This window comes from Moschus berezovskii, chromosome 27 (assembly GCF_049115385.1).
Source record: "Moschus berezovskii isolate FMDL1 chromosome 27, NW_MosBer_1.0, whole genome shotgun sequence".
NCBI classification, from domain to species: domain Eukaryota; kingdom Metazoa; phylum Chordata; class Mammalia; order Artiodactyla; family Moschidae; genus Moschus; species Moschus berezovskii.
Window position 1 is genome coordinate 6,825,207 of NC_142486.1, and position 22,798 is coordinate 6,848,004.

A 22,798-nucleotide genomic window follows, 5' to 3' on the forward strand; every position below is an offset into this window, starting at 1 on the left:
CCAGGAGTGTGGAGTGTGGCAACCAAGACGTGATGCAGCCAAATTAAAGTTTTGGCAGGGCCAGGCACTGTGTCAAGGTGCAGTTGTCTTTGTTTTGTCCTTTTCCTGAGGCACCAGGGTGCTGCAGGGCCGGATGATGAATAGGGAGAAATGGGAACTGGGTCACAAAGCTCACTTAGGGGGATTCTCTAACATTAGAGTCTGGGGATGAGGGCAGGACCCAACACCAGGCGGGACAAGGGGGAGAACTAGGTGGAAGTGGAAAGCTCTGTGGAGGGAGAATTGATAGGATTTGGCTGCCAGCTGAGGGGAGGTGGTGAAGAGGAAGTGAAGGGAGCAGCCAGAGAGGACTGAGGTGGTCAATCTGTGAGACTCGAGTTTGGCCTGGCAGAAACTGTGATTTTGGGGGAAAGTGATGAATTCACCCAGCCTGGTGACAACACTTGAGGGCTGCACAACTCCTGAAGCTCAGGAGAGAGGGCCCAGTTAGAACGCAGGTGTGGGAGGTCTCTACATCCCAGGAGAAAGTTAGTGCGGGTGAGCAGATGGGATCAAAGGAAGGTCAAGTGCCACGCCACCACCAAGGGACTCGTTGCTGTATGCAGCACAACGGGATGGGTGCCAGGGTAGACCCTGCTCTCCGCTCCTAACACTGGATGCTAGGCTTCTTTCCCTCAGCCTCAATTTCCTGCCTCAAGTGTGTACCAGCTCTGCTCGGTGCTGGCTGGGCCTGTGCCAAGCATGCCCATTGCCCTGTAGCCATGTCTGAGCTGGATACCATTCAGTCACACACACAAACACACACCACCAATACACAGGCCTCTGAACAGACCTCCAGTGCCTTTTCTGGAAGTAACTGAACCATCCCCAGAAAAATACTTGCTCCAGACCTGGCTGACGTGACACCATTTCAAAGGGCTCGTCAATTTCTGATATCCACTCACAGGTCCAGGTAAAGAAACTCTAGACCAATCATCTCTTTTCTCGTACAGCTGTGAGAAAGGTCCAGAGTAACAGGAATGACTTGTTACCAGTCTGGCCAGAGGGTATCTGTGTTATTCCGGTTCTTATCTGCTTCTTACTGGGCCTTATCAGTAGTTGTGAGAATGCCACACTCCACAAACTACTTGCAACTCCTTTCCTCCTTTGCCAGATGGGGCAGTCCCAAGGCAGTGGACAGCAGGACAGGTGACAGCCTGGGGTCCAGGAACTGAAGTGACCCTGGGTGCCGCCTCAGCCACCCCTCGCTGGGTCAACTGCCTCACGACACCTTCAACCCCCGAACAGTTCACAAGTTTATTTATGCATGACTTTATACAGACTGCAAACACTCGGGGACGCCTCCACCCGCTTAACGGCCCGGAACCTAGACTCAGAAGGTTAAGAGGGGTCCAGCCTCAGAGGCCAGAGTTGAGTTCTCAGGAGGCCGGTTCTTGGCTGCAGAGGATTCGGAGAGCCAGAGGAAAGAGGCGTAGCCAGGGCGGAGCTCCGGTGGGAAGGCGGGTCCTGAGGCCAGAGCTGGGTGTGGCTTCGGGGCACAGGGCGGAGCCTGAAGCGAGGCTTGGCCCTGAACTTGATAACCTGGCGCAGGGGCCCCCGCCCGCAGCCCCGGTATTCCGGGGACCCCTCTCTACTGCGGGCAGTGGGAAGGGAATGGGTCCACAGGCCCGTCCGCCTACACGTAAGCGTTCTTTCCGTACTTGCCAAAGCTGCTGTCGCCCTCTTCGTCCGAGGCCGCGGCGGGCAGGCGGGCAGCGAGGCTGGCGGCCGGTATCACGGGGGCCTTGTAGGGAAGCTGGACGCTGGCGGGGGACAGAACCCGAGTCAGAGGGAGGGTGCGGCCCTCGCCCCGCACTTCGCCCCCGTGGCGCGCCCTCCCTTACCCGGCGGCGGGGTCCCGGTCCCGAGAGCAGCAGCAGTTGGAGAAGAGGCAGATGCCGCCCAGGATGGCGAGCAGGCAGGCACTCCAGCCCAGGTAGAGGGCAGGGCCCAGCTCGTACCTGGGGACGAGGACGGTGAGCAGGCGGCGCTGGCTCAGGAGTCGCACGGAGACCCACCCAATGTCCCCCACACTCACTTGGTTCCGGCGTACAAGGGGTCGAAGAAGTCCCTGGTGATGTTGAAGGCATACCAGGAGATGGCCACCATCCCGCAGATACCTGGGGGAGGAACCGGAGAACCCAGCTAGGCCTGGCGGGGGAAGGGGCAGCCCAGAGAAAGGACATGGGCCTCAAGTCCAAGAGCAAGCTTCATCGGATCCCTTTCATTTCCCCTCTCCAGCTCCTCGTTTCCTACATCAACTGCAGGCTGCTCCATCCAGCACCCAGGACACTCTGCAGCCCACCTTTCTTGTCTAGTCTCCACTCTGCTCCTCAGCCCGTCTTCCCTCTGTTTATCCCATACCTGTCCTGTCCTTCCTACCTCTAATGCCTGGACCACAGTTCCTGCAGTAGGAATCTGCTCACCAGCTCCTACCCATCCTCAAAAGCCCAGTCTTCCCTGATCAGCCCTGTCTACGCTGACACCCCTTTCCTGGGCCTCCCAGAGCCCTCTGTGCGGTGCCAGGTCTCCACAGCTCGGTGCATGAAGGCCTGAAGCCAGCCAGGCCCCTGGACTACAGGTCCAGCCTGGCTGCCCCCTGGGCCTGTGTCTTCCAGTAAGTCACCTGGCTTCGCTGAGCCTGTGTCCATATCTGGAGAACAGGACAAGACCTGCCCTATCGTGAGGGGATGTGCACAGAAATGTTTTGCAAATTGAAAAGGGATGGCAAGTCTTGTGGTACTGTTATTATGCACTGTGTGTGTGTGTGCGCGCGCACATGTCCTAGCTCTGATCTTCCCAGCCAGACTGTAAGCTCTGGAGGGCAGAAACTCTCACCTTTGGATTCCCTCCCACACCTCGCTCATGCCTGGCTCCTAATGCAGGCTCAAGAAACATTGCTGATGGACTGATTTGCAGCCAAGGGGTTTGGTGAGTATGGGTGAGGGTGGGGTGAGCAGGGAGAGGGAGCAGGTGTCAATGCAAAGGGGAAAGGTGAGGCAACCCTGGCGTCTGGGTTGCCCACGCCACCCCCACTGCAGTACCACCCCCTCCCACTGCAGCGCGGGGTCCACCCGTGACTTCCCCCAATTACCAGCCAGGATGTGTAGGGCTCCTGCGGTGGCCGCCAGCTTGGTTTTCGTGGAGAGCTCCAGGCCCCCAACGTTTGTGCAGCGCAGCCCCACCATGCCTAGGAAGAGGCCCAGGAAGCCCAGGAGGATGGCGGTGATCATGAGCGCCCGGCAGGCCTGGATGTACCCTGGGGAGGCGGGGCGCAGCCATGGGTCCCAGAGCCGGCCCTTTCCCCTCCGTCTGCTCTCCAGCCTATGACAGAGTCAGCCCCTAATGTAACCTGCTCGGGTCTCGGTCCCTACAAGCCCTCAAGTCCTCTCCTTCCCCTTCGGGCCCCATCCAATCTGCGGGGTCAGCCTGCGGGGTCACACCCCCTCCTTCCCAGGAGCTCACGTCTGCACCTCTTGACCCTCCAGGCGCACTTCGCCTCTACCTCTGTTACAAGGCTTCTGCTCAGCGCCACTTAGACACTTTGGCTAATAATGCTTTGTCCTGGGGGGGATACTTTTTTTGCAGGATTGCAGTGGAAGCACGGAACCTCAACCATTGGACCATCAGGGAAGTCCCTGCATTGTAGGGTATTTAGTAGCATCCTTAGCCTCTGCCCACTAGACGTCAATAGCAGTCCCCCCAGACAGGACAATCCAAATCTCTAGACATTGTCAAAAAACTGCCACTAGTTGAGAACTGCCATGCTCTGCTGGGTGTTACAGACACTACACTCTGAGCACCCCTCCCCTCCCTCACATCTGCTAGGTCCCATTTAGTGCCCAGCAGGGTGCCTGACATCCTGAACCGAGCCTCTTCCTGGAGTGACCGATAGGGGGCAGCAGTGGAAGTTTCTAATCTGGAAGGTGGGATACCTGGGTCTAGGACTGGTGCCAGTCAAGTCTAGCTCGTATGCTCCTTCCTTCCTCAAAGCCGAAGGAAACGGCTGCTCCCTTTCTGGGCCCCTTCCTCCTCCTAGGTCTTCTACAGTTGCCAAGCACTCCAAAGGACCTTGCACCCCTTCCCTGGGTGGGGCAGTGCCACCCGTGTTGAAGGGGAAAGGCTGGGCCCCTGCCAGGAAGATGTGAAGTGGCCCAGAGTTGGGGGGCAGGGAGGAGGGGCAAAGTTCTCTGGGAGCATTTTCTCCTTCCCCGTCACTTCCTCTGGCGTTCCCCCAGCCTCTCCCCCTACTTATCCATCCATCCATCCACCCACTCACCCATCCCCACCTGGGCAGACCAGCTCCGGATCCCCAGGGAGCTCTTGGAGCTACGGAGACATTATTGAAGGGCCCATAAGCAGCTGGGTGGCTGCGGCGTGAATAAGTGACAGGACCCCTCCCAGGACCAGAACTAGCCTGGGAACGAAGTATCGGCTGGCTCTGAATTCCAGCCCCCCAGCCACCTGGGTGGCTCAGGGCAGGCCACCGTGCAGTTTTCCTGCTTCTGGAAGATGCGGTTGCCAATGCTGCCGAGGGCGGGCTGTAAACAGCACTGGCAGGCTGTGTGCAAAGCACTGATGGTGCCTGGAGCCTCAGCCTGACCCCTGGGCAGCCGCGTGCTCTCTGCCCCCCACCTCGGCTCGCTGGCCCTTGCGCCTCCGTCTTTCATTGTCTTCTGTGCGCACTCATGAGCGGTTTCTAGCAGCAGTCCCAGCGGGGCGCCTCCTCACACCACGCTGCTGAGCGGCTGCAGCCAATGTCCCTCCTACCCACCCAGCATTCTGGTGTCCGATTCTGGTGTCTGACCCAGATTGTATTCAGCTTTCATAGAAGTGGTTCTTTTTTTTTGGGGGGTGTCCCGGATGGGATGAGAGCATGAAGCCCCTGTAGCTGCCTCAGGAGACCCTGGGAATAGTAGGGGCAGGGGAGACCCACCCAGACTCCCTAGCGGCTCATAGCATCTCTGATACTTGGGGAGGCAGTTTTCTGGCGTGCTGGCCTCAGCTCCGTCCCCTGCCGCCCGGCCCCTGCAGCTGGGGGGCCTGGAAGGGCACTACGGCTCCAGCAGCCCCCAGTGAGGGCGCGGGAGCTGCAGCGCACTGGGTTCCTGGTCATCCCCTCGTGGCCTGGCAAGGGGCCGACTGAAGGACTCCGCAGGTGGGGGAGTGATGGGTACTGCTCACAGCGTGAGCTCCAGCCACCAGGGAGGACCTTTTTGGGGCCAAAAGAGCTGTAGGCTCCAGCCCACTAACAACCCCAAACACATGCGTGCACACACCCCTGACTACAGTGGGTACTGAGACGTGCAAGAGGACTCCATTTGAAACAGTCTTCTAGAGCTCGCCATGGCAGTGAGACCAATGCCCCCGTGGAAGCCTGGTACAGTTATTGAGACTTCTAACTATCTCAACCCCCAGGAATCCAAGATGGGATTTCCTCTTCACCCCACGAGCCCCAGCACTCTCACCCCAAAACTAAAGTGCTGAATTTGATTGAGCGAACATAGCCGCCAACCTCGTGTTAACATTTTCTGCACATTTCATCTCGCATAATCCTCACGACCACCCAGTGAACCAGTGCTATTCTGACCCGAGTTTTAACAGATGGGTCAAATGAAGCTCATTTCATCAGGCCCGAGGCACGGAGCAGGTCCACGGCAGGGGCTGGGGCCGGCACTCTAGCCCCGGTGCCTGCACTTGTAGCCACAAAGACAGAGGGTCAGGCTAGAGCAGGGGGCCATGTGTGGCGCGGCCTCTGCTGCAGTTCCAGACAGAGACGCCCCCAGCACTCCTGGCTGCAGGAACCAGATCTCCTCAATGCATCTGGCTTCCCTCAGCTGTATGGCACCCAAGGTCCAACCACAGGCAGCGCCCACCCTCCCTGGGGTCTCTCCAGCCTCCCGCCTCCCTCTGTCCACTTCGGCTCTCCCCAGCCCGTACCGGAGAGGGCCAGCATGGACGGGAACTCCCAGCAGTTGTGGACTCCCATGGAGTCGGTGGCACAGCTGTACCAGAGGTTCTCGAAGATGGTGTTGGTGGTGATGACATTCCCGTGCACGGTGGACACTCGCCAGCTGCTGTGCGCCAGGGTCACCCCCAGCATCAGCAGCCCCACGGCTGTGAGGAAGAAGCCGAAGATCTCCACAGCCACCGGCATGGTGGGACACAGGAGGGCAGCCCGGGGCCCCAGAGAGGGGGAGGGGCTGGGCCCCGGGGGAGCCTGAGGGGCCTTTGGCCAAGGAGGGTGGTTCAGGCAGGCTAGGGAAGGACAGGGAGGCAGGCTGCAGCCTCGGCCTCTTCTGTGGCCCGGGTCGGTCTCCGGTTTGGCTCCTGCCCTCTCGCCCGGTCTCTTTGCTTCCCCGCAGGTCCGTCAGAGGAATGAGCCAAGCGTGCACGGCAGCTGTTGACGAGGAGATGGAGGGAATAAACGGAACGGGCCAAAAGTCCACCCCCTCCCCCCTGGCCTCTGGGCTGCCCTGGGCTCCCCGCCCCTCGAGGGTGGGGGGAGAGGACTTACCGGGGAGTGACTAACGGACGTGCCGCCAAGGAGGGGCTCCCATGGGAGGCACTGGGAGCCAAGGGGAAGCATCGGCTTCTGACTCAGCTTTCATCAGGGGCCAGAGAATGGAGTAAGAGGGGCAAGGAAAGAGGAAGTGGCTGAGAGGCAGGAGACGGAGACCGAACAGAGAGGTCCCTGCACCTTTCAGTGGGGAAGGATCAAGGGAGCTGAGCCACCCTCTCCGAGTGCTGGTGAGAACGGTTCAAGAAACTCAAAGACCTCGGGTTGAGTCTCCAAGGAAGAGTAAGGTTGAATGAGGGAATGGGAAATCTGGGGGAACCCATGGCTCTGGTATCCAACCAACCGGGATTCAGACCAGGTCCTATCCTTTACCAAAGCGAGACAGGCATGAAGTCGGAGCCCCTTGAGCTTGTTTCTGCTTCCATGAGCTAGAACGATTGCTCCTTACTTCGTAGGTTATGTTAAGAATTGTGACCACAGACAGATCAAAGCTCCTTCCAAGTATGAACTGCTCAGTACCTGGTGAATGCCCTGGGTGTCCAAGGCCCAGGTTGAGGCCACCAGGGGTTGTTCTCCTCCAAATTTCCAACTTCCTGAACTTTAATTTCTCCCCTTGTTGGGTTGATCTTTGACTCTCGGCAAAAAGCTTGATCTTGCTGCCAAAGGGGCCCTAAGTGGGATAAATCACAAGCCCAGGACGTGATCCTCTGATAATCTAAGCAGCTTAGAGTTATCAGAACTGTCACCGGCTCTACTAATGATGACAGATTAGAAACCTCCGGGTCCCCACCCCAAGCCAACGCTGAGCACCTGTCCTGGCAGAGTCGGTCTCATTTCCCACCCTGAGGCCACAGCCGGGACAGCTCCGGTTCTCTTCTGGCAAGGGTGGCTGGGGCTCAGCTCCAAGGGGCCCATTCTCCACCCAGGCAGTCACACGGGACATCACTGTGCTGAGGTGTAATCCCCATCCTCCTCCCTGTGCCAGGCTCCTCCATGCTGCCCACAGGTGCCTTCGCCCCCGCCTCCCCAGCGGGGATAAGGAATGAGAGGTATGAAGTGAAGCAGGACAGGCCCGGGCTGAGCCTGGCACGGGGCGATGGTGTGAGGCCAGATGCGTTGGGTGGAGACAGGGTCCCGACCTTCCTTCTGCAACTGGATGTCCTGGGCTCCTGACCTCTGCCATGACCTCGGCCAACTCCATGCCACATGCCCATTTCCTCCCACCTGCCCCGCCCCCGGAGGCCCCCCTCCCTTAAGGAGAGGGACAGGGAGGGGGAAGGGGAGGACGCAGGACAAAGGGAGGGAAGGGCGGAGGTTTTGGAGGAAACCAAGTGGGGGCCTCCCTGGTGTGGAAAACTCCATGCACTGAAAGGCAGCTGAGTGGGTCAGAGGAGACATGAATTCCTGCCTGTTCCTGCAGCTCTGCCCTTCCCACCTCTGGAAACTGTTTTCTGTCAGGATTCTAAGGCCGTGTAAGGGCCATGTCCCTATGCTGCCTGCCACCGCTCAAGGACGTGACTAGTGGTGGGGGAAGGAAGGGTGTGGGGTCTGGGCCGCTTGGCGGACAAAGCAGAACCCCACAGCAGCCTCTGGGGTAGGAGTAGGAGGGCGTACAGCAGGAAAGGCCCACGTGTGACCCCCGTGAGCTTAGCCATATATTCCATTTTCTGATCTCCTGGGCCCAACCAAACCCACCCCTTTCTCAACATGAACACAAGAGGTTGCCAAGCCCAAGTCCAATTTTATTTACACTCATCTCAAAGCACATGATTTGGGGATAGGTGACAGGTCTCAGGGGAAAGGAGGGTGACAGCCACAGGGGACAGGGATGGGGTGCAGGAGAAGAAAGGGATGGCCAGGGGGGTGTGGGGGTGGGCTGCTCTTCCAGTGTCCTCCATGAGCTCCCACATGTCCCTGCACAGATGCAGGGATGCCGTCTCCTTCAGGATTTGGACTTGGACACAGCAAGTCCGATGAGTCCAGCTAGTCCTGCCACGCCCAGGGCCATGCCTCCAACGATGGCCATGCCCACTAGTCCATCTGGGGAGAGGAAAAGGGAGACTGTCACGAGGCCAAACCCAGTCCCTGCGGCGACCTGGGCTACCACCTCACAGCCTGCTGCTCCTTGGCAGAAGACGTGCCTCTCTCCCTGGAGTCCTGGTGTGAGGGGCCCTGAGGGCCAGGGAAAGAAGAGGGTTTGAGGAGGAACTGCCTGGAGGGCATCATCTGAAGAGAGACCAGAGGGCCCAGGCACGGGGGACAGAAGAGGAGTTAACAGAGTGGAGAGGGACCCGGGGATGCTGGGGGCCAAGGAAACATGAGGTCAGGGAGTGGAGGGAGGCAGAGGGGCAGAGAGGGCCTTCACCTTTCTTCATGGCCTTGTCAATGAGCCGTTCCAGTTCTTTGGCCTGGTTGTTCTGCGGCTCTGTCTGCAGCAGCCCTCGCACATACTTTAGGGCCTTTTCATATTCCTGCACTCAGGGAAAACAACACACCCACCCCTCAGAATTCCATCCCTCCGCCTGCCCATCAGAGGGGCCTTCTCTCCGCTGGCCCTGGGGCTCCTCCCTCTACCCCACCCCCTCCCTCCCTCCAGCCCCACCCAGAGGAGTAGAGTCCACAAACCACCCCAACTGTGTGGGGGTGATAAGCTGAAGGAGATAACAGCCCAAGGCTCGGGGCTGCACCCCAGTGCTGACATCACTTTGCTCCCCACACCCTCGGCACCCTGATCCTCTGTCTCTCGCCTTCCTTGCACCTCTGTACCCAACACCACCCCCTGCCTGCTGGCCTCTTTGGCCTGGGCTCTACCCTGGAGGAAAGAGATGAGCGGGTGCTTGGCCACCCAGGCGGGGTAGAGGGGGAGAAGGAAGTGCTCTGCTTTACCTTGAGCCGGTAGTTCCCCACGGCCAGGTAGAAGACGTAATCCCGCTGCTCCTCTTTGCTCCCTTTGGGCAGCAGCTCTGGAGGGTCGGGGGGAAGGAAACGGGTGAAAATCCCTTCTCTTCTTTCTTAGTGCCTGTGTCCCAGACACCCCCTCTACTCCCTAAATTCACTGCCCTGAGCCTCCACTTCAGCTCCAGTCACTCCGGGCTTCCTAGCCAGAGCCATGGGGCAGCATGAACCCCAGCCATCACTGAGGTGTATGCAGCCCCCATATCAACACACCAGTCAACTCTGGTTCATCCAAGTGAAGGAAAAGCAAATCAGGGCACTGGACAAGCCAAAGGCATCTCTACTCCAGTTGCTTGCTGCCCAGTTTCCACTCCTTCTCCTTTTAAAAAAACAGCTCCAAACTCGCCTTCAACTACCCCTCCCTGAAAGATCCCACCTAACTTTCTAAGTTCAGTGACCTCCCATAAGGTTACGTGTTCAGCTGTACTCTGTGCATTAGAATTTGTTGCTAAGTGGGCAGGTGTTTATACAGGTTCCCAAGTGTCTATCTCCTCAACTAGACTGGCAATGTTTAGAGACCACTTCTGCAGCTGTGTTCTATTTCTCAGGAAACTTGAGAAATACACAAATGGAGGCTGAGATGATTTGCATTCAGGAAGATTCTTACTTTTATGGATTTACAATAGGTATCCTTGGCTAGTATAATGATTGTTTATACACCATTACTTGACCAAGAGAAAAGGGGTACAGAGAAATTTAAAGGTCAAGTATTGTGGCCTCTGACAAATGGTGACCTATCCAAAGTTAACGGGAAACAGGATTCTGATCAAAAAAATACCATCTGCTCACAGGTTTTGAGGACGGTCTTCTGGACTTCCACGTGACTCCCCCCAAAGGTTTTCAACAATAGCTGCTAAATAAACAACATGGTGAGGTGTGGGGGCAAAGACAACGTGACTGGGACACATGAAGACAGGAGCTTCTGGTCCCAATTCAGCCATTAAGTAACCAGCTGTCTGACCTGAGACGAGTCACTTTCCTTCTGTCTAGACGACCAGATCACCAAAGTCCCGCGGGGACTGACATGCTATGACTGTCTAGCAAAACACCAACAAGGTAGCAAGTAGCCAAAAGCACACTGGGAGAAGTCAGACTAAGTATAGCCCTTTCCTGCAGTGAGTTTACTGGAAGATAACTGAGGTGACTGTACTGTGAGATGCCATATTGAAAAAGGGTCCCCACGCTGGAGATGGCGGGAGCAAACCAGGCCAGTGGTGGCAGAGGACGACGATGGGAAGTTGGGAAGGGGCGAGTTGGGGAGTCAGCCTAGCACCTCACCCTCCAGCAGAGCAAGGCCTTTACGGATGTCGTCGTTGTACTTGCTTCGCACCAGGCACCAGGCATATTCAAACTGCGTGCTCTTGGACACCGAGCCTGATGCCTTCTCAGACTGAAATTTCCTTTCAAATTTCTGCCACAGGAGAGGAGAGGAGTCATTTAGAAGTGAAGGGGGCAAGCTGAACTCTAGCAGGACCTGGGTGTCCCCGTTATCCATCTTCTCCTTTGCCACATCCCCCGTTCGGGTCTTGGGGTGCCCGACCATGGGGTAACCTAGGTTCTGCAATCTTCATCTCTGGGACCCAGGCATCCTGCTTCCGAGGGCCGGGTCGTCTCGTCGTCTCCTTGGACCTCCCCGCCCTGCTTCCCTCCCCCTAGTGGTGCCGAGTGGAGATGCCACCTGGTGGCGGCTCCAGGCACGGCTCCCGGAGCAGCTGACCCCGAGAGGCTGGCTCGAACAGTAAACAGGCTGTCAGAACAGCTCAACAACAGTCCAGCCCACGCGGCCCCTCGTCGGCGGCCGCTTCTCTCAGCCCCTCCCTGCCTAGTCTGGACCCTATCTTACTGAAGGAAAAAACGGTAATAAAGACGGTGCCTACTTCTTGTTAGAGCTACAAAGATTGAGACATCCCCTACAAGGGACTTAGCGCTGTGCCGGATTGAGTAATATGTGAAACTTTACGGCGGTCGCTGTGTTCCCCCGCCACTGAAGGAGCACTTAAAATCTAGTGCCCTCATCCTGACCTCGAGCTTCTGAGAGAACCTAGCACCCGTCAGACTCCAGGCCCCGCGTCTGAGGCGTGGTGGCACAGGAAACTACAACTCCCATTAGCCTCTGGGGCAGAGTGGACCCTCTGGGCAAGAGCCGAACGCTGCTGGGGCTGCCGGGAGCCGTAGTTCGGCTTCTCCAGGCAAAACTGATGCTCGGAGGAGTCTGGCCCCTACCCGACTCTCCTCAGGGCCCCCCGCTCCGAATCTTCCTTTTCCCTCCCTCGGAGCCAGGCCTCACCAGCAGGTCCTCCACAGACACCAACTCGTTCAGCACGGCCTCCATGGCCGCCGGCCCCGCAGTTCTCACAACTCAGACGCTACAGTACCACTTTCTCCATGGCCCACTGACAGGGGCGGAGAGCCACTTCCGGTGTGCGGCGGAAGCGGGATCGCCCTCCCCTACGCAGAGCCAGTCGCTTCCCGTAGCCGCCGCCGAACCCGCCTCCGTCTACCGCCGCCGCGGCGCGCAGCTAGGCTCACTGATGCGCATGCTCCAACAGGTCCCTCTCCCTCACCTGAGCCCGCAGGCCGCGCACGGCGCTTGGCCAGTCCTAAAGGTGGTCTTCCTGGGTACCCTGCAAGTGCCTCCGTCTACAGAGGCTGCCTCAGTAAAGTACGAGACTGTGTCTTGATGGTTAACCCCCAGACTGAAAACAGCGGAAAGAGAAGGTGGGGATCTGGGCATGCTGCTATTGCTGCTACTGCTAAGTCACTTCCGTCGTGCCTGATTCTGTGTGACCCCATAGACGGAAGCCCACCAGGCTCCCCCATCCCTGGGATTCTCCAGGCAAGAACACTGGAGTGGGTTGCCATTTCCTTCTCCAATGTGTGGAAGTGAAAAGTGAAAGTGAAGTCGCTCAGTCATGTCCGACACTTAGCGACCCAACAGACTGCAGCCTACCAGGCTCCTCCATCCATGGGATTTTCTAGGCAAGAGTACTGGAGTGGCTTGCCATATCCCCTAATTTTAGGATCTAGTCTAACCCTGTCTCCCCCCGACCCCCCGGCTCCCAGATATCTAGGACCCTAGGGGCTATGTAACTTTTTAGTGCCTGCAAGAAAATCATAACTAGTACCAGGGTTTCCAGGGCCCGGGCGGACTTAAAATGCAAGAGCAAAGAAAACTAGATCTGTCAACCCTAAGCCAGAGACTGGAATACATACTAATGGGGGATGCTATTAATGGGAATTTAAAGAAAAGCTGTTGCCTCTGCTTGCACAAAGGTCCAATATTTTAAATATTATTTCATAAAGCATCCTCTGGGTGTACTCAAGGGGGAAAGGCCATTCATGTGGGGTCATGGGCATTAAGGAGCTTGGAAGTGAGAAACAACAAAACATGGAAAGGGGAAATGCTGCATGCTGCTCTGGCACCTGTGTTCTGTGCAGTGAAGGGTAGGTAGTGACTTTGAAATTCTCTTTACCTGGACCCACAGTGCTCCAGCACACGTGTGAATGTAAGCTCCCTGAGGGCAGAAACTATCTTGTTTATCTGTCCATCTCTAGCTCTGAGCACAAGGTAAATGAAATGTTCAAGAAATATTTGTTGAATTGTCAGGAAATAATAGTAATGACCACAGTGCACATGCTGGGGGTTAGCATCAAACAAACACCTTTCACATTTGCAAAGCCCCTTGAATCTTTTTTTTTTTCCCTCATAATTGCCTTGTGAGTTAAGGTAGGAAGTTATTCTTTTCTATTTGGCTTGGACAGTTGATATGAGCTCAGTAAACTTTAAGAGAAAAGTTTAGGGAACAGTTCTCAATTTAGGGAACTGGCTCCATAATAGTCAAGGAGAAAAATTTACGTTCCTTCAAAGATGTACTTAGTACCTAAGTTTGTCTGGGCATTGGGGTGAGCAGAGAGGGTAAAAAGGTGTACATCATATGAAGCAGATGAGTGAAAATAGGGCTGAACAGCAAGGGCAAGTAGAACTTACCTCCCTTTGAAGGCAGGGTATTTAAGAAAGGCAAAAGTCCACTATTTCTATCAGGATGTTACTTTCCTTGGGTGGCCTGCTACCCCTTATCCATGTTTGTATCTGTTGCAGCTCTTGGCACAGGCCTGGTGCGTGGCAAAAGCTCCATCAGGGTTTGTTAAATGTAATTTGTGGGGGAAAAAAGAATGTGTTACATGGCTCAACTCTGTGCCAATGAAGAGATCTTAAGTTTGTTTCTGGGGTCTAGTAAGCACAGCCATCCACCTGGATTATAGGGATAAGAAGTAGTGCCTGTTCATTTTACTTCCAAATTACATTTCTCCGTCTTTTTCAAAAACATCTACTTCTGCTTTATTGACTACGCCAAAGCCTTTGACTGTGTGGATCACAACAAACTGTGGAAAATTCTTAAAAGAGACGGGAATACCAGGTCACCTGACCTGCCTCCTGTAGGTCAAGAAGCAAGTTAGAACTGGACATGGAACAACAGACTGGTTCCAAATCAGGAAAGGAGTACATCAAGGCTGTATAATGTCACTCTGCTTATTTAACTTATACGCAGAGTACATCATGCAAAATGCCAGGCTGGATGAAGCACAAGCTGGAATGAAGACTGCTGGAAGAAATGTCAGTAACCTCAGATATGCAGATGACACCACCCTTATGGCAGAAAGTGAAGAACTAAAGAGCCTCCTGATGAAAGTGAAAGAGGAGAATGAAAAAGTTGGCTTAAAACTCAACATTCAGAAAATGAAGATCCAGTCCCATCACTTCATGGCAAATAGATGGGGAAACAGTGAGAGACTTTATTTTGGGGGGGGGCTCCAAAATCACTGCAGATGGTGACTGCAGCCATGAAATTAAAAGATGTTTGCTCCTTGAAAGAAAAGCTATAACCAACCTAGACAGCATATTAAAAAGCAGAGATATTACTTTACCAACAAAGGTCCATCTAGTCAAAGCTATGGTTTTTCCAGTAGTCATGTATGGATGTGAGAGTTAGACTTTAAAGAAAGCTGAGCATTGAAGAATTAACGCTTTTGAACTATGGTGTTGGAGAAAACTCTTGAGATTTTCTTGGACTGCAAGGAGATCCAACCAGTCAATCCTAAAGGAAAACAGTCCTGAATATTCATTGGAATGACTGATGCTGAGGCTGAAGCTCCAGTACTTTGGCTACCTGATGCAAAGAACTGACACATTGGAAAAGACCCTGATGCTGGGAAAGATTGAGGGCAGGCGGAGAAGGGGACAAAAGAGGATGAGATGGTTGGATACTATCACCAATTTGATGGACAGGAGTTTGAGTAAGCTCTGGGAGTTGGTGATGGACAGGGAAGCCTGGCGTGCTGCAGTCCATGGGGTCACAAAGAGTGGGACACGACTGAGCGACTGATCTTTTTCAATAGCATACAAATGCAAACTATTGTCACTTTGGAGTAGGCAGAGGGACCTTATAAAACTACAGTTCTCAGTTTATCTGAAACCCTTTAATAGCTTCTCACTGCTGTTAGAACTAAGGCCTAAACCTTGCAGCAAAGCCCAGAAGGTTCTCTGTAATCTGGTCTGGCTCCTGCTCTGCATCATCTCTCCTTCACTGCCTCTGCCTGTCTGCACACCAACCCCACAGGCCTCCTTTCAGTTCTGCAGCCCCTCGTGGCCACAGGCCCTCTGTACATGCAGTCCCTGCTCTCTAGAACATCCCCCCCTCCATGAAATGCCCCCTGGTTTGCTTATGTGACTCATTCATTCATTTATGATTTAGTTCACTCAACAAATACTTATTGAGCACCTGTTATGTGCCAGGCACTGTTTAAGTATTTGGGATCAGCGCTGAATAAAGTTCCTGTTCTCAGAGAACTTGCATTTTAGTGGGGAAAACAGAAAAAATGATCAAACAAGTAAATAACTAAAAACACAATAATGGCAGGAGTTTATAAAGTGCTGTGAAAATAAGAAAAGCAGGGGAAAGGGACTGTGAGAGAAGAGGATGCTGGTGGAGGAGAGCTCAAAGAAGCCCACTGTGGAGAAGTGACACCTGGACAGAGAACTGAAGTAGCCATGCAGGTGAATGGGGAGAACATTCCAGGGAGACGAAATGGCAAGAGCCAAAACCTTAAGGAAGGAACACGTAAGAGTTGTTCAGAAAATGAGGGCAGAGAGGTAGCCAGGGGCAGATCGTGGGGGGCCTTGTAGACTATGGTAAGGAATCTGGACTTAATGTGACAAGTGATGGGAAGGCATTGGAGGGTTTTGGGCAGCAGAGTGAAATGATCCAGCATAGAGCAATCCCTCCGGTGGCTACTGGGGTGGCCCAGGCAAGAGACAGTGGTGACCTGGTCTACAGCGGCAGCAGTGGAGGTGAAGGAGCTCAGGACATGTGGTCAGAAGGTACGGTCAGCAAGAACTGCTGATGGACTGGATGTGAGAGAGGAGGGTAGGATGACACATAGGTTTGTGCCCTGGCTGACCTGGTGAATTCCTACTGACCCTCAGTTCTAAGCTCTAAGACTCCTCCTTAGGGAAGGCCTTCCCTGGCATCCAGATTAGCAGGGCTCCTGTTGAGGGGCTGAGCACTACCCATCCTGCATTTTCAGAATGTAAGACTGTAACCCACTCATTCTTTTCTTAGTTAGCCCTGTGTTTTTGTGAACCACACGAGTATTGGTCTGGGTATGGTAATAACATCTTCCAGGAGCCAAAGACTATTCTGCTATTGTCTCTTTTTTTCCCCACATAAAGGAGGCTCACATGTGACCTGTGGTCCAAAATCAAACCAGGAAGGTAAGAGTTCTGTTTGATCCATGAGGAAACTGAGACTCAAAAAGCTTAATTCATTTCCCCAAGGTCACAGAGCTAGAAGTGGAGGAGCTGGGATTTAAACCTGAGTCCTGCTTCAGCGTAAGAGACGAGGAGTCAGTTAAAGAATAAACAGACAGAAAGGATACGACGACTTTGTAAGTATGCGCTGCCAGATTTTATCTTTAAAAAATTTAAGTGTACATTTGTCATTTTTTTGTTTTTGTTTTGCACAGTAGAGGACTTCCCTTAAGCAGCAGATGAATGAGGAAGGAACAATTCAGATTAATTAAAAATGAAAACGGGCAAAGCAATCCCAATACCCCCCCTTTTTTAGTAAAATACAGTAAAATTAAAACCCCCCAAACCACCACCAGTGCCGCTGAGATTGTTGTAAAACTGACTTCTGTCTTTTGGCAAATGGCCTGTATTTTTAGTTCACACTGTGTGTTACTTTCTAATTATACACTTGTGTGATTTGCTGATGAATGCCACCCTCCTGTACTAGACTGGAAGCTACAGGAGGACAGGGTCTGTATGTTTTGCTCATCTTATGCCCATAGAGCTCAGAGCCTCTACCAGTAGATACTCAATTTGTACTAACAATTGTTGTATAAATGGTTATTGCAGTTGCTATGATTAACTTTTTGGAAAAGAAACCAGTCAATATATAGTAAGAGCTATATTATTTGACTAGTAATCTATTTCTGTGGGAAAAAAAAGTATTCAACAAAAGCCAAAAAAGAGAAAGGAAAGAAAAGGCATGAAGATATTCATTCCTGCATATCTCTGAAGATAAACAAACAACTAAATCACCAAGGAATGGTTTTATTAAATGATGTTACATCAATATTATGTTATATCAATATAATAATAAACAGCCTTAAAGTCAGTCATCTGGATTCTAGGCTGATAATATTCAAAACAAAACAAAAAAGCATGACCTTCTCAAATTCAGTCCTGTGAGTGGGCAGAAAGGAAACTGACATTTTTTGCTGGTGGAACCAAAACCTAGAACTGGTACTTGGTGGCAGAGGCCCTCCTTTGACAACACCAGAAATTGGAGCCTGCTTCAGACAACAAGCCCTCCAGCATCTTGTCAGGTCAGCCCAGGAGAAGTTCTCAGCAAACACCCACCAAACAGGATTCCACTGTTATTTTTAAAAAGTTAATAGGAGATCAAACCAGTCAATCCTAAAGGAAATCATCCCTGAATATTCATTGGAAAGACTGATGCTGAAGCTCCAATACTTTGGCCACCTGATGCGAAGAGCCAACTCACTGGAAAAGAGCCTGATGCTGGGAAGGACTGAGGGCAGGAGGGGAAGGGGTGACAGAGGATGAGATGGTTGGATGGCATCACCGACTCAATGGACATGAGTTTGAGCAAACTCCGGGAGATAGAGAAAGACAGGGAAGTCTGGAGTGCTGCAGTCCACGGGGTCGCAAAGAGTCGGACACGACTTAACAACAGCAATGTATTATTTATTAGTTATGGTATGCAGAATCTAGTTCCCTGACCAGGGATTGAACCTGGGGTCCCTGGGTGGGAGCGTGGAGTCTTAGTCACTGGACCACCAGGGAAGTCCCAAGGGTTCCACTATTTGAGTTCTAATCTTCAGGGATCAGTCTCCTCTACTTCCCACTTTCATCTACTGTTTAATTAGACAGAAGTCCTGTCAACCCCCAGTTGATTCATTCATCCATCCAACAAAACATTTCTTAAGGGTCTGCTGTGTTCCAGGCACCCTTCTGAGTGCTGGGTAAGAGAAATGAACTAAACAGACATAAATCCTTCTCCCATGGAAGTCAATCTTAGCAGAAGAGAAAAGACAGCTAACGAATAAATACATAATATCAGGCCACCGCTGCCTCCATTCTGTCGTTATACTCTTTAACAGCCTTCACGTGTTTTCCTCTTTCAACCCAGCTTGGCTGCCAGCTGCATTTTAAAGTGCTGATCAGACCCCACATCTCCTGATTAAAATACCGTCTAGACTATCAAGACACGGTTGAAATTTCTTATGATGCATACAAAGCCCTTCAGGATCGCCTCTGCTTACCTCTCCAGCTTCGTCTCCAGGCACCCACGCGCCCTGCGCACGGAGAGTTTTCATGACGGCCACCTTTCTTCCACTCGGAATGCTCTCCAACCAGAGCTCTCCATCCACCAAACACCTGAGTCCCTGCGTGGCCGGCAACTAACTGCCAGACTCAGGGCCGTTACCCTCCGGGGCAGCTTTTATCACCCAGTCCCACAGTCCTTTATGTGGACAGGGACCGTGTCTTGTTTCTCTCTCTGCCAAAGGGCAGACACCCAAGAATTGTTCGTGGGGTGAATGAGAGAGTAACGGTAGGCATGCTAATAAAAAGACGCTAAGAACCTCGGAGACATCTGCACTTCCGGATAGCGGCTCAGTCGGCCCCGGAGGTAAGGGTGACCCCCAGGGTCTGCTCTAGGAGGAGGGCTTGGTGACCCGGAGGACCCCGGAAGGCTCGAGCGGGAAGAGCGCGCAGCTTGCGTCTGTACAGTCTCCGCCCTCTGGAAGGGGGCGGAGCCGAGCCGAGCCCTGGGCGGGGCGCGGAGGCCCCGCCGGCCAATTAACGTGAGCATCTTCGCGGGAGGGGCGGAGCGCGGTGCGACTGACAGGCGGAAGGGGCGGTGTCGAGGCCTGGGATCCCCGAATCTCTGGGATCCCCGAATCTCTGTTCTCGCCCTTGTGGTCCGGGGTGAGCGGGGTTCTACTTGCTAATCCTTAAGCCAGAGATGCTCTCTGTAAATGAAAATTTATCTGTTACCTCCTTTAGAGTCTGTCTCGCATCTTTGTGATGAGGGCGCACAGCGTGCTCAGGAATCACCTAAAATCTTATAAGTGCAAAGTTGGTTCAGTAGGTCTAGGGTGAGGCCCGAGATGCTGAGTTCCTCATTAGCTCCGAGAGGACGCCGATGCTGTGTCTTCTCACTTTGAGGAGCAAAGGTGTTGAAACAGTGGTTCTTAAAGGTGGTCCCCGGACTAGCAGCTTGGACATCACCTGAGAATTGTTTAGAAATGCACATTATTGAGCCCGGCTCCACACCTGCGAAGCAATCTGGGGTTGGGGCCCGGCAGTCGGTTGTTTTTACAAGCCCTGTGGGTGATCCTGGTGCTCAGTGCTCACTGGACTTTGAGAACCACTGAACAACAACAAAAAAATTAAGCCTCATTTCTCTACAGACTGTGACTGTGTCAGTTTGCTTTATCTCGTTAAGTTTCTTCAGCCGAAAACTCGGTGAAAATACTGATGCCTTCCTAGTGAATCTCTTAGGAGGAAACGTGAGAATGATTGTAATGCACTTGGCGCACATAATAAACATTTTATAACGGTTATCAGGGCTTAGTTTCATTAGTGTGAGGGGACAGAAAAAGACTTTAAAAGGAATGAGGGATGGGGGCAGATCTCGTAAGCATACGCAGAAATGATTTTATTCTTGCAGGTCACTAAAGCGGAAAAGACAGCTGCAATGGTACTTAACACAACAGTGTTACCTCTCAACCGTGGTGATTATCCATAAAGCCTTTAGTTTGGACAATGAATTAATTCACTTATTCAGAGTGCCTCTTTCAGATGAGTGAAGTTTGGAGAGCAATAATAGACAAAAAGAAATTTTTTGCTTTTGTTTGTTTTGTGTGTGTGTGTTTTTCAAACAACAGATATGCCTTAAACTATCTAGGTGTGATTTTCCTGTTTGTCTATTCTGGGAATGACATCACCATTTACCACTTTGGTCATAGGATGTAGAAAGGGGAATAAGGCAAAATCAGAAACAGGCGAGAGAAATTTCTGGATCAGTTTTTATTCAGCAATGAATTCAGGCTTCCAGAAGAACTAGAATATCTTTCACCCCTGCCTCATACACTGCTCTCATCCAACCATGAGCTGCCAGAGTACTGACTCTACAGATTCTTTCAGAACTCATTGACCTTCCAGGATGAAGCTATATACATTACCAAAGATGAATAGAGTTTCTTGGACCAGGGTCGGAGGGCCTCTTTCTAGACTGTCATGCTGCTGCTACACTGGAGTGGGTTGCAGTTTCCTTCTCCAAGGCATGAAAGTGAAAAGTGAAAGTGAAGTTGCTCAGTTGTGTCCAACTCAGCGACCCCATGGACTGCAGCCTACCAGGTTCCTCCATCCATGGGATTTTTCAGGCAAGAGTACTGGAGTGGGGTACCATTGCCTTCTCTGAGACTGTCATGCTAGAGAATTACAAAAATGTGATTTTAGGTGGTAAGGATTCTGCCTTGTAGAGAGGAGGCCTTTTGAGTTTTTGTTCCAGTGAAGATTTATTGCTCTAATGACCACAACTCTTAATTTAGCCATTATGTGCATGTGCATGTAAATTCCATTTTGTTAATGTTAGTGGGGGAGGTAAGGTAGCATTGTTCCTATGAAACTAGAAATCAATCACAAGAAAAATATGGGAAAATCAGAAAAACGTGGGAATTAAACAACATGCTACTGGTCACCCAGTGTCATCAAAGAAGTCAAAGGAGATATCAAAACATACCTAGAGACAAATGAAAACAGAAATATAACATACTAAAATGTATGGAGGAGGGGTACTTCCCTGTCAGTCCAGTGGTTAGAATTTGGCGCTTTCACTACGACCCAGCTTTGGTCCCTGGTTGGGAAACTAAGATCCTGTAAGCTGTGTGGCCAAAAAATAAAGAAAGCCCAAGTACAATAGTTTAAAAACCAAAATATTTTTTAAAATTTCATAAATTGCTTGACTAAGAAGTAGCTGTACTTGTAATAGTTAAGATAGTTTGTTATTCTCTGTTTTGAAATGAGCTCTGTTTTTCTAAGAGTAGAATGAAGTTGGTCACTGAACACAACATCCTCCTTGCTCCCTGATAGTCCAGCAGACATCCAGCATCCTTGATGCTGGAGGTAGGTGACAGTATCTACACTTGGGCTTGAAAGAGTTCCTGAATTCCACAAAATTGTATGCAGATAAAAAAATGTGTACACACATGTGTATATATGGTTGGGGGAGGAGATTGGGTTCATAGTTTTCATCGGATCCTAAAAATAATAAATATAGGAAAGCAAGACATGGGGACTGGGCCCCATAAGACATGGAGGGAGCATGAGGGGCAAGTCAGCAGAATCTATTTTGGTTAAGATGGCAAGACCTTCTGATTAAATTGTGGCTGGCTACTAACTGTGGATTGCTGCAGCAGGGTCATGGATGTGCTCCATAAACCTGGTTCCTCTCGTGGGCTACATCTATGCATTGCTAAGGGATATTTGATGGACTTCGCGTGTGGTCCAGTGGCTGGGAATCCGCCTTCCAATGCAGGCAATGCTGGTTTGATTCCTTGTCGGGAAACTAAGATCCCACATGCTCCCAGGAAACTGAGCCCATGTACTGCAGCTAAAGAAGCCTGCAAGCCACAATAAAGACCCAGCACAGCCAAAAAAAAAAAGGGAATATTTGAGATGAGCAGTAGCTCAGTAACTCTGCTGAAGGTCAGAATTTAATCTGTATTTTTAGGGTGAATTAGCAGCAGCAGCAGCAGCAGCAGGATGCTAGTGTGATGAAAGCTGCATGTTTGTTTTACATCAAACCTTTAGAAAGGACTGAAGACCTTTAATTTAGCCACTCACATTTTTTAAGTGAAAAAACAGGACTAAAGAAGTGAAGTAGCATTCTCAGTTCCTCGGTCTTCCGGTTCTTGATCTACAGCAGTTTTTCTATGCACTACTATCTCTTTTGATATGTGGCAGATCAACTTTTCTAAAAAAGTAATTCTGATGCACAATCATCAGTTTCTGGTAGAAAGTTAGGTAGCTCGATCATTCATGAAGAAGAATGTCTGCGTGAGCTAGATTACTCAAAATGTTCCAGTCTCAAAAACATCCCCTCCCACCACTTGGAAGTGTTCAGATGCTAGGAGGGATTTTGTAGAAGGTCAGCTGTGACTAAGAGCTGAACAGAGGCTGCTTCCTCTGAAAAAAAAATAAGATCATATCAAGCTGCGCACATCTGAGAGCCAGCTAAGACACCAAACCTTCCTAAATGTCAAAATTGTTAAGGTATTTTTTAAAATGTTAAGACTTTTACTGACTTAATGGCTGAGACCAGATGAAAGCAGTGGAAGAGCCCAAAGAAACTGGAAGTTTGGATAAATTTGTATGTGCTTGGAAGGTTTTATTTGTTCAATGTTGAATTGCCTGAGCTTTAAAGGGTGAGCCCCCAAATTCATGTGTTGAAAGCCTAACCTCCAGGCTCAAACAATAAATGTATTTGGAGACAAGATCTTTAAAGAGGTAATTAATTTAAAATGAGGCCATTAGCCAGTATGACTGGTGTCCTCAGAAGACAAGGAAATTAGGACACAGACACACAGGGGGAAGGTCAAGACAAGAAGCCTCAGATACCTGTGACCCCTTGATCTTGGACTTCTAGCCTCTGGAACTAGGAGAGAATAAACTATTGTTAAGGCTCCCCC

The 22,798-nt window shown here is 51.7% G+C and overlaps 2 protein-coding genes across 5 annotated transcripts; both read right to left on the bottom strand.

Annotated features, from left to right (window-relative positions):
- Positions 1–1,499: 1,499 nt before the first annotated feature.
- On the bottom strand, positions 1,500–7,113 carry CLDN15 (claudin 15). Of its 3 annotated transcripts, none has more exons than XM_055410124.2 (6): positions 6,557–7,113; positions 5,980–6,439; positions 3,134–3,229; positions 2,078–2,159; positions 1,884–2,000; positions 1,500–1,802 (listed from the first exon to the last, which is right to left on the bottom strand). In XM_055410124.2, exons 2-6 carry the CDS (start codon positions 6,194–6,196, stop codon positions 1,676–1,678), a joined length of 639 nt encoding a protein of 212 aa, XP_055266099.1. In that variant the 5' UTR covers positions 6,197–6,439; positions 6,557–7,113; the 3' UTR covers positions 1,500–1,675. The 3 variants fall into 3 exon arrangements, with proteins under 3 accessions (XP_055266099.1, XP_055266097.1, XP_055266098.1); XM_055410122.2 differs by having other exon boundaries at positions 3,134–3,298; positions 6,557–7,102; XM_055410123.2 differs by lacking the exon at positions 6,557–7,113 and having other exon boundaries at positions 3,134–3,298; positions 5,980–6,505.
- Positions 7,114–8,280: 1,167 nt separating this feature from the next.
- FIS1 (fission, mitochondrial 1) lies at positions 8,281–18,771 on the bottom strand. Of its 2 annotated transcripts, none has more exons than XM_088832910.1 (5): positions 18,365–18,771; positions 10,793–10,925; positions 9,446–9,522; positions 8,925–9,030; positions 8,281–8,599 (listed from the first exon to the last, which is right to left on the bottom strand). In XM_088832910.1, the coding sequence occupies exons 1-5, from the start codon at positions 18,416–18,418 to the stop codon at positions 8,502–8,504; spliced, it is 468 nt and encodes a 155-aa protein (XP_088689036.1). In that variant the 5' UTR covers positions 18,419–18,771; the 3' UTR covers positions 8,281–8,501. The 2 variants fall into 2 exon arrangements, with proteins under 2 accessions (XP_088689036.1, XP_055266095.1); XM_055410120.2 differs by lacking the exon at positions 18,365–18,771 and adding an exon at positions 11,802–11,961.
- Positions 18,772–22,798: the final 4,027 nt, after the last annotated feature.

Bases quoted from the DNA above. Each gene is read 5' to 3' on its own strand.
- CLDN15 (XM_055410122.2), bottom strand. From the start codon at position 6,196: ATGCCGGTGGCTGTGGAGATCTTCGGCTTCTTCCTCACAGCCGTGGGG. The intron at 3,299-5,979 runs GTACGGGCTGGG...CCGCCTCCCCAG, and splicing joins GTCCATGCTGGCCCTCTCCG to GGTACATCCAGGCCTGCCGG. The intron at 2,160-3,133 runs GTAATTGGGGGA...TTCCTCCCCCAG, and splicing joins AGCCCTACACATCCTGGCTG to GTATCTGCGGGATGGTGGCC.
- FIS1 (XM_088832910.1), bottom strand. From the start codon at position 18,418: ATGAAAACTCTCCGTGCGCAGGGCGCGTGGGTGCCTGGAGACGAAGCT. The intron at 10,926-18,364 runs GTAAGCAGAGGC...CTCCTGTGGCAG, and splicing joins CTGGAGACGAAGCTGGAGAG to AAATTTGAAAGGAAATTTCA. The intron at 9,523-10,792 runs GTGAGGTGCTAG...CCGACCCTCCAG, and splicing joins AGGCCTTGCTCTGCTGGAGG to AGCTGCTGCCCAAAGGGAGC.